At 43.8% G+C, this 11,195-nt stretch overlaps 1 protein-coding gene across 1 annotated transcript in view; it reads left to right on the top strand.

Moving 5' to 3' along the window:
• The first annotated feature begins 650 nt into the window (after window positions 1-650).
• LOC122552550 (V-set and immunoglobulin domain-containing protein 1-like) overlaps window positions 651-11,195 on the top strand; it is a 93,252-nt gene continuing 82,707 nt past the window's right edge. The window contains exon 1 of the mRNA XM_043695245.1: window positions 651-682. Coding sequence (XP_043551180.1) covers window positions 673-682 — 10 coding nt within the window. The 5' untranslated portion in view covers window positions 651-672. The remainder of the gene's footprint in view (window positions 683-11,195) is intronic.

Genomic DNA, 11,195 nt, shown 5'->3' with positions numbered 1-11,195 from the left:
CCAGAAATCGTTGCTTTGGCAGCATCAGGAGCCACTCCATCATCCCAGGAGGGAACAAAAGATGAAATGTGTCCTAACTTTGTCTCAATTATTTATTTTTATAATTTCTATAATTAAAATGGTACTCCTACAAATCTCACTGTATTTTCATTAATATAAGTGACAATAGATTGCTATTTATTCTATCCCTGTATCTGTATCTCCTCTAGGAACCATATTCCTCACATTAACCATATTACTTCTGGGAGCTATAACCCCACACCTGCATGGGAAAACCCATCTTTATTGTTTGACTGAAACCTTAAGAAGGAGAGATTTCAGATCATTAAAGAAACTCAGTCACTGCTACTATAATAAAAGAACCGTACTTGTAGGAGTTTTCAAAGTAACAATATTATCTGAGGATAGATTAAAGGCAAAATACAGCAAATGCCAGAAATCTGAAACAAATGCAGAGAATGCTAAAGAAGCTCAGCAGATCTGGCAGCATCTGTGGAGAGAGAAACAGATTTGAAATGACTTCCATCATTTTAGAATATTAGATTATGTTGCAAAAGATAAAATTTGTCACAGATATCTATCTTTCTCTTTCAGGACACTTCATAAGAATACCAATCCATGGGGAAACCAACATTAAGGCTGGACGAAAGGACACTGCTGATTGGGTATCAAATGGACTCTGGTAGAAATCTTCCCCTACTCATTTTGATTTGATTGTTGGGTCTTTGAAGAGCTAAATATGAGACTACAACTTTCTAATAATTGCTTAAAAATCTTTATTCTAAGAATAAATCCAATATTACACTCATTTAGTGATTACAATATGTCGAGAATTGGGTAATGAAACTTAGCCAATTCCTTTTTATAATAACAAATCGATATTGAAGTAAATAATCAGTAAAATCTTCACTTAATAAAGAACGTTGTCTATAGATCCACCTGAAAATAGTCGTAACATGATAATTTGACATTAAACTTAACACATTTTTGAATCCAACAACAAATGAAGGAGGTATTTAAATAAATATCATGAAATCCTTTCTTTTAAGAGGAAGTCCTGAAGTTCCTCAATCTACATGCAGTCAGGGAGGGGCATTTCAAAGTGAAAGGCAGGAGGTTTAGAGGGGATGTGAGGGAGTATTTTGCTCCCAGAAGCTTTTTTCTTGGGGGGCGGGGGGGGAGTTGTTTCTGGAATATTCTGCCTGGGAGTGTAGTTAAGGTGGGAATCCTCATAACCTTTAAAAATAACTTGGATGAGCACTTGAAATGTCATAACATTTGAAGCTATGAGCCTAGTACAGGAAAGTGGGACTAGTGGAGACATAGTCTTTGGTGATACAGATTTGATAGGTTGAAGGGCCCTTCCAGTACTATATCATTCTATGAATGGCTGTAATCTGTGTCTATCCCATTCTCATTTCATTTTAACTTTCAGAAATATGTCTTTATTTTTGTAACAAAGCCAAACAAGCTGTTCTTTTTATTCAGTAAAGATCCTTGTCAAGTTACAAAACCAGGATAAGGTCCTTGTGAATCTTTCCTCTTATTCCAGTAGCTCTGAGTGTTAAATTGATGAAGCTTACCTGTGTATAAGCATCTGTAATTAACTCAGGTAGTTGGCTCTCACCCAGTAGGCACACTGTTCTGGTTCCTCTTGTGTCTATTCTGCAATGAGTGACTCATTTCTTGGCAATTATTCAAATACTGAAGACTGGCTTTTACCCATTTTATCTCAGTGAGAATGTCATTTTAAATCAATGATCACATTAATTGCATCATAAAATGTAGCTTTGTACAGTGCTATGAATCCAATTCATGTTATCATATAATCCCTACAGCGTGGAAGCATGCCATTTGGCTCATCAAGTCCACACCAATCCTCCAAAGAGCATCCCACCCAGACCAACACCCCTATCCCTGTAACCCTTCATTTCCCATGGCTAATCCACCTAGTCTGCACATCCCTGAACACCTTGGGCAATTTAGCTTGGCCAATCTACCTACCCTGCACATCTTTGGAATGTAGGAGGAAACCACAACACCTGGAGGAAAACCACGCAGACATGAGGAGAATGTGCAAGTACCACACAGACAGCCCCTGAGGCTGGAATTAAGCCTGAGTTCCTTGCACTGTACTGCCTATGTGGAGAAGTGAAAATAAATAATATTCAAATATGTATAAATCACAAACGCAAAGCACACCTCCCAAAGAACAATGAAAGAGGTAGTTGCATTATCCCATCTACACTAATGTAGACCTGATTTCACATTGACAGTAGTAACATATTGAATTTAAGGTAAAGTTGCTAGAACCCTTCTGTCTCATTATAGAGGGTTAATTGGTTGTATTTCTGTTTGAGGGTTCCCCATGAGCAAAGACAGGGCCTCCATGGTGACCTCAAGCTAGCTCAGGAATTGAATCCACACTGTTGGCATCACTCGACATTGCAAACTAGCCATCCAAGTGACTAAATCCCCAGCATGTTGCCCTTAAACAAACAATAACCACATTCGACACAAACCCATGGGGAACACAGCACTCACTGTCCTTCATATGTACTGTCAATAAAGATTACTTTCTTTGCCAGTTATATGAACATCTTTAAATTAAACAACTGAAAACTTCACCTCTACCGAAATAATTGTAAGTTAAATTCTTGCTCCATAGGAACAGGAGTAGGGCCATTCAGCCCATTGAGCCTGTCCCACCATGTAATTCAATCATGGCTGATCAAGCACTTCAATGTTTTTTACATTCATTGTCTCCATAAACCCTTACGTTTTTTATTCAATGGTTGGACATGGACGTTACTGGCTAGGCTAGCATTTATTTTGCCCAGCCCTAGCTGACCATTGAGAAGGTGGGGGTAAGCTGCCTTCTTAAACCATTGTAGTCCATGTGGTGTGGGTTGATCCACAATGCCCTTAGGGAGGGAATTCCAGGATTTTGAGCCAGCAACATTGAAGGGACTGTGATAATATTCCATGTCAGGATGGTGAATGACTTGGAGGGGAAAGTGCAGGGGATGGTTTCACATGTATCTGCTGCCCTTACCTTTCGAGACGGAAGTGGTCGTGAATTTGGAAGGCACTATGTGAGGAACTTTGTTGAATTTTTGCAACAATTCAGTGTGAAGTGTTGCATTTGGAAAGTCACAGAGATGTGCAGCACAGAAACAGACCCTTCAGTCCAATTTGTCCGTGCCGACCAGATATCCTAACATAATCTAGTCCCATTTGCCAGCATTTAGCCATATCCCTCTAAACCCTCCCTATTCATATACCCATCCAGATGCCTTTTAAATGCTGTAATTGTACCAGCCTCTACCACTTCCGCTGGCAACTCATTCCATAAATGTACCACCGTCTGCGTGATAAAGTGGCCTCTTAGGTCCCTTTTATATCTCTCTACTCTCACCCTAAATCTATGTCCTCTAGTTCTGACTCCCTCTACCCCAGGAGAAAGACCTTGTCCATTTACCTTATCTATGCCCCTTATAATTTTATAAACCTCGATTAGGTCACCCCTCAGCCTCCAATGCTCCAGGTAAAACACCCCCAGACCACACAGCCTCTCCCTGTAGCTGAAATCCTCCAACCCTGGCAACATCCTTATAAATCTTTTCTGAACCCTTTCAAGTTTCACAACACCCTCCTGATAGGAACGGGAACAGAACTGCATGCAATATGCCAAATGTGACCTCACCAACAGAACTGCATGCAATATGCCAAATGTGACCTCACCTATATCCTGTACAGCCGCAACATGACCTCCCAACTTCTATACTCAATGCACTGACCAATAAAGGGAAGCATACCAAACGCCTTCTTCACTTTCCTATCTACCTGCAACTCTACTTTCAAGGAACTCTGAACCTGCACTCCAAAATCTCTTTGTTTAGCAATACTTCCCAGGAAATTATCATTAAGTGCATAAGTCCTACTCTGATTTGCATCTTATCTAGATTCTGTTATACTCTGAGGTAACCTTCTTCGCTGTCCACTACACCTCCAATTTTAGTGTCATCCGCAAACGTATTAACTATACCTCTTATATTCACACCAATCATTTATATAAATGACCAATAGTAGTGGACCCAGCACCAATCCTAGTGGCTCACCACTGGTCACAGGCCTCCAGTCTGCAAAGCAACCCTCCACCACCACCCTCTGTCTTCTACCATCGAGCCAGTTCTGTGTCCAAATGGCTAATTCTCCCTGTATTCTGTAAAATCTAACCTTGCTAAACAGTCGCCCATGGAGAACCTTGTCAAACGTCTTACTGAAGTCCATATAGATCACATCCATCTCTCTGCCCCCATCAATCCCCTTTGTTACTTCTTCAAAAAACTGATCAAGTTTGTGAGGCATGATTTCCCATGCAAAAGCCATGCTGACTACCCCTAATCAGTCCTTGCCTTTTCAAATACATGAACACCCTCTCCCTCAGGATTCTTTCCAACAACTTGCCCACCACTGAGATCAGGTTCACCAGTCTATAATTACCTGGCTTGTCCTTAACACCTTTCTTAAATAGTAAGCCACCCTCCAGTCTTCCGGCATCTCACCTGTGGCTATTATTGATCCAAATATCTCAACAAGGTTTCAAGCAATCACTTCCCTAGCTTCCCAGAGTTCTGGGGTACAGCTGATCAGGTCCTGAGGATTTATCCACTTTTATGTGTTTCAAGTCATCCAGCATCTGCTCCTCTGTAATATGGGCATTTTTCAAGATGTCACTATTTATTTCCACACATTCTATATCTTCCATGTTCTTCTCCACGGTAAACACTGATGCAAAGTGTTCGTTTAATATCTCTTCCATTTCCTGCAGCTCTACACATAGGCTGCCTTGCTAAAAGTAGGAATTTCATAGAACATTAAACAGTACAGCACAGTACAGGCCCTTCAGCCCTTGATGAGAAAGTGAGGTCTGCAGATGCTGGAGATCAGAGATGGAAATGTGTTGCTGGAAAAGCGCAGCAGGTCAGGCAGCATCTAGGGAACAGGAGAATCGACGTTTCGGGCATTAGCCCTTCTTCAGGAATGAGGAAAGTTGCTCCAGCAGCCCTTGATGTTGTGCATGGTGAATGGTAGGGGCTTAAGAAGTATAGTGGAACAGAGTGACCTTGGAGTTCAGGTGCACCGTTCTCTGAAAGTGAGGTCAAGCAGATAGGATAGTGAAGGAAGGCTTCATCAGTCAGGGTATTGAGTATAGAAGGTGGAAACTTATATTGCAGTTGTACAGTTGATGAGGCCACACTTGGAGTATTATGTTTAGTTTAATCATCTTGCTCCAGGAAGGCTGTTATTAAACTGGAAAGAGTGCAGAAGACACTCTGTACTGTAGGACTTCCTGACTCTCTGACTCTAGCTTGTAGACACGACTGCTACTGAGTGTTGGTGATGGAAGAAGCAGATGCTTGTGGGTGTGATGCCATTCAAGCAGGCTGCCTTTTCCTAGATGATACAACGTAGAACATAGAACAGTACAGGCCCTTCGGCCCTTGATGTTGTGCCAACCTTTATCTTACTCTAAGACCAAACTTACCTACACACCCTTCATTGTGCTATCTTCCATGTGTCTAGCCAAGAATCTCTTAAATGTCCGTCATGTTTCTGACTCTACTACCACTGCTGGCAGTGCATTTCACGCACTCACCACTTTCTGCCAAAACAACCTACTTCTGACATCTCTCCTAAACCTTCCTCCAGTCACCTTAAAATTATGCCCCCTTGTGATAGCCATTTTTACTAATCTACTCTTCCACTTTCTCATCCAAGTCATTTATAAAAATCACAATGAGCTGAGGTCCCATTGCAGATCCCTGTGGAACACCACTGGTTACTGAGTTCCAGACTGAATACTTTCCATCTACTACCACACTCTGTCTTCTGTGGACTTACCAGTTCTGTATTAACACAGTCAAATGTCCATGTATCCCATGCCTCCTTACTTTCTGAATGAGCCTACAATTGGGAAGCTTATCAAATGCCTTGCTGAAATCCATGTACACCACATCCACTGCTCTACCTTCATCAATGTGTTTTGTCACATCCTCAAAGAATTCAATAAGGTTTGTGAGGCATGACCTGCACATCACAAAGCCATGCAGACTATCTCTCATCAAATTATGCTTTTCCAAATAATCATAAATCCTGTCTCTCAGAGTCGTCTCTAATGTTTGCCTATCACTGATGTAAGACTGACTGGTCTGTAAGCCCCAAGGTTATCCTATTCCCTTTCTTGAACAAGGGAATAACATTTTCCGCCCTCCAATCTTCTGGTACTACTCCAGTGGATAGTGAGGATGCAAAAGTCATCACCCAAAGGTGCAGCAATGTCTTCCCTTAATTCCTGTAGCAACCTTGGGGTTCTCCAGTCTCGGCCAGGAGACTCATCCATCCTTACGTTTTTTAAAATTTTCAGCACATCCTCCTTCTTGACATCAACCTGTTCAAGCATATCAGCTTATTTCACGCTGTCCTCACAAACGAGAAGGTCCCTCTCACTAGTGAATACTGAAGAAAAGTATTCATTAAGGACCTCTCCTTCCTCCTCCAACTATCCACTATCCCTGTTCGGCCCTACCTTCACTCTGGCCATCCTCTTGCTCCTCACATAAGTATAGAATGCCTTGGGGTTTTTCTTAATTCTATCCACTAAAGCTTTTTTGTATCCCGTTCTAGCTCTCCTAAGTCCATTCTTCAGTTCCTTCCTTGTAATCCTTGACAGCCCTGGCTGATCCTTGCTTCCTCAACTATAATTAATCTTCCTACTTCCTCTTCACTAGATATTCCACATCTCTCGTCATCCAAGGTTCCTTCATCCTACCATCCCTTCCTTGCCTCAGTGGGACAAACCTATCCAACACTTGCAGCAAATGCACCCTAAACAGTCTCCACATTTCTGTTTTGTGCATTTCCATAAGAATATCTGTTCCCAGTTTATGCAACACAGTTCCTGCCTAATAGCATTGCAATTCCTCCTCCCGCAATTAAATTATTTCCCATAATTCAACTCCTATCCCACTCCATGAGTATAGTAAAGATCGGGGGATGTGATCACAATCACTGAAATACTCTCCCACCGAGACCTGACACCTGACCAGGTTTGTTACCAAGCACCAAATCCAATGTGGCCACCCCTCTAGTCGACCTATCTACATATTAAGTCAAGAAACCTTCCTGGACACACCTGACAAAACCACTCCATTCAAACTATTTGCACGAAGGAGGTTCCAATCAATATTAGGGAAGTTAAAGTCACCCATGACAACAACCCTGTTATTTCTGCACCTTTCCAAAATCTGCCTCCCAATCTGCTCCATTGTGTCTCTGTCGCTATTGGGGCATCTATTGAAAACTCTCAATAAAATGACTGCTACTTTCTTGTTTCTGATTTCCACTTATACTGACCCTGGAGACAAACCCTCCCACCTTTCTGCAGCTGTGATACTATCCCTGGTTAGCTATGCCACTCCATCACCTCTTTTACCTCCATCCCTATTTATTTTGAAACATCTCACCCCAGAACATCCAACAACAATTCATGTCCTTGTGATATCCAAATCTCCATAATGGCCATAACATTGTAACTCCAAGTACTGATCCATGCTTTAAGTTCATCATTCTTATTCCTGACACTTCTTGCATTAAAATGCCATAGTATTCCTAGCCTCTGACCTGCTCTAGTAGTTAAAGCGCTAAAATAAACACACCTGAACCCATCATACTGACTGCAACTTTGCCCTGTCAACTGTCTATCCTTCCTCACAGACTCTCTGCACACTGTATCTGTCTGTTCATCCAGCTACCCTATCCTTCGATCCATAGCTCCAGTTCCCACCCACCCAATCAAACTAGTTTAAATGCTCCTGAAGAGGTTGAGCAAACCTCCCACCCAGGATATTGGTGCCCCTCCAGTTCAGGTGCAACTCTTCCTCCTTGTACAAGTCCCACCTTCCCCAGAAGGTATTCCAATGATCCATATATCTGAAGCCCTCCCCCCTACACTAGGCCTGCAGCCACATGTACAACTGCACTCACTCTCTGTTCCTAGCCTCACTAACCTGTGCCACCGGTAGCATTCCTGAGATTACTATTCTGCTTTTCCTGCCTTTTACCTTCCAACCTAACTCCTTATATTCACTTTTCAGGCCCTCATCCCTTTTCTGATGTGTATTAAGACTTCTGCCTGCTCCCCCTCCCCCTTACGATTTGATCTGAGACATCCTTGACCCTGGCACCTGGGAGGGAACATACCATCTGGGAGTCTTGTTGATGACCATAGTATTTCTTGTCTGTTCCTCTAACCATTGAATCACCTATCCCTATTGCTCTCCTATTCTCTCCCATCCCTTCTGACCCACAAATGTTTAGCATCGTGAATGTTATTGGAACTACACCCATCCAGGCAAGTGGGGAATATTCTGTCACATTCCTGACTTATGCCTTGTAGATGGTGGATAGGCTCTGGGGAGACAGGTGATGAGTTATTTGCCCCAATAGTCCTAGCCTCTGATCTGCGCTAGTAGTCATCATGTTTATGTGGTGAGCCCAGTTGAGTTTCTGGTCAATAGTGATCCCAACAATGTTGATAGTGGGGAATTTAGTGATGGTGACACCATTGAATGTCAAATGCGGTGGTTAGAATGTCTCTTATTGGTGATGATCATAGGTTGGCATTTGTGTGGCGTGAATGTTACTTGCCACTTGTTAGCCCAAGCCTGGATTTGTCCAGATCTTGTTGCATTTGAACATGGACTGATTTAATATCTGAGGAGTTGCAAATAGTGCTGAACATTGTGCAATCATCAACGAACATCCCCCACTTCTGATCTTATGACGGAGAGAAGGTCACTGATGAAGCAGCTCAAGATGGTTGGGCCTAGGATACTACCATGAGGAACTCCTGCAGAGATGTCCTAGGGTTGAGATGTCTGACCTCCAACAATACAGTCATCTCCCTATGTGCCAGGTATGACTCCAGGCAATGGAGAGTTTGCCTCCTGATACTTGTTGAGGTTAAGTTTTACTCGGGCTCCTTGATGCCACTCTTGGTCGAATGTGGAATTGATGTGAACCATCTGGATGGATGCCTAACAATGCTGCAAGAACTCAATGACATTCCCTGCTCTGTCAGGGAAAGTAAATAAAGTGAAACCATTAATAGGCATCTTGCTGCTCCATGGTGAGAATCTCATCTCGACCCCTAGAACTTAGTTGGAAAATCCAACTCATTGCTCCCAGTGTCAAGGTAGGTCTTTTGTGTTTTAATTTCAGAGGATTAATTGAATCTAAATTCCACCATCTGCTGTGGTGGAGTTTAAACCTAGTCACGACAGCATTTCAGTTATATCATGAGTTTAGTGACATTGTCACAACACTCACACCTCCCCCATTGTTAATTGATGTCAACATGGCCATTTTTCTGCATTAAGCAGAAGACACAGTCAGACATGACTCAAGAACAGATACACCTCATTACCCTCCCCACCTCTATAAAATTCCAGCAATATTTAATTGGATCAGAATCAGCTTTTTCAAGTTTTGCTGATTGTTTGCTGCTGGCTCTGAGTTTGTGGAAGTGCTGTGTGGTTTCACAAGCCTGACACCGTTATACAGGAAGGGGAACATGTGTTGGTTTTGAGAGCAGGCCGTCTGTACTGACTTACCACATCCTCACTGACAGTAGGCATTCTCCTCCCTCAGAAGAGGGAAAGGGGGAGGGAGGAGATAGAGAGGTTGCTCAGAACTTAGTGAGAAAGGGAGAGAAAGAGAGACAGAGAGAGAGAGAGAGAGAGAAAAACGAAGGGAGGGATGGGAGAAATGGGACCCAGTAGGAGCCTCTACATCCACCCAGGCCATTCAGGAAGCACATTTCCTTTTCCGCTATAACCATGGCTTGTACATCCATTGAATCATAGAATCTCTACAGTGTGGAAGCAGGCCATTCAGCCCATCAAGTGTACACTGACCCTCTGAAGAGAAACCTACCCAGATCCAACTCCCTAACCTACCCTGAAATCCTACATTTCCCATGGCTAATCCACCTAGTCTGCATATTCCTGGCCACTATGGACAATTTAGCATGGCTAATCAACATAACTCGCACACCTTTGGACTATGGGAGGAAACCAAACCACCTGGAGGAAACCCACGCAGACACAGGGAGAACGTGCAAACTCCACCAGGATAGTCACCCAAGGCTGGAATCGAACCTGGGTCCCTGATGCTGTGAGGCTGCAGTGCTAACCACTGAGCCACAGTGTCATCCCGTGATTGCTGTGGGAAGCTCTCAATCTCAGGGCAGGGCAAGATGGTAGTGACAGTGGCTGAGAAAGTGACAATGACCCTAAGTTTCTAGAAACTGGAACGTACACCCGGTCTCACAGCCCCCAGTTCACTACCCACAGCCGCATCAATGAGGTGACACATCCCATATCCCCAGAGAACGGAGATCAGAGCTTAAAAATGTGTTGCTGGAAAAGCGCAGCAGGTCAGGTAGCATCCAAGGAGAAGGAGAATCGACGTTTCGGGCATAAGCCCTTCTTCAGGAATGTGGAGGGTGTGCCAAGCAGGCTAAGATAAAAGGTAGGGAGGAGGGACTTGGGGGAGGGGCGTTGGGAATGAGATAGGTGGAAGGAGGTTAAGGTGAGGGTGATAGGCCGGAGAGGTCGGGAAGAAGATTGCAGGTCAAGAAGGCAGTGCTGAGTCTCAGGGTTGGGACTGAGAAAAGGTGTGGGGAGGGGAACTGAGGAAGCTGGAGAAATCTGCATTCATCCCTTGTGGTTGGAGGGTTCCTAGGCGGAAGATGAGTCGCTCTTCCTCCAGGCGTCGTGATGCCATGGTCTAGTGATGGAAAAGTCCAAGGACCTGCATGTCCTTGGGGGAGTGGGAGGGGGAGTTAAAGTGTTCAGCCACGGGGCGGTTGGGTTGGTTGGTGCTGGTGTCCCAGAGGTATTTCTCTGAAACGTTCCGCAAGTAGGCGGCTTGTCTCCCCAATGTATAGGAGGCCACATCGGGTGCAGAGGATGCAGTAAATGATGTGTGTGGAGGTGCAAGTGAATTTCTGATGGATATTGAAGGATCACTTGGGGCCTTGGAGGGAAGTGAGGGGGGAGGTATGGGCGCAAGTTTTGCATTTTTTGCGGTTGCAGGGGAAGGTGCCGGGAGTGGAGGTTGGGTTGGTG

The sequence above is a fragment of the Chiloscyllium plagiosum genome, chromosome 9 (assembly GCF_004010195.1).
Source record: "Chiloscyllium plagiosum isolate BGI_BamShark_2017 chromosome 9, ASM401019v2, whole genome shotgun sequence".
NCBI classification, from domain to species: Eukaryota; Metazoa; Chordata; class Chondrichthyes; order Orectolobiformes; family Hemiscylliidae; genus Chiloscyllium; species Chiloscyllium plagiosum.
The sequence above is the reverse complement of the archived record's forward strand: the minus strand, read 5'-3'. Positions and strand labels throughout refer to the sequence as shown.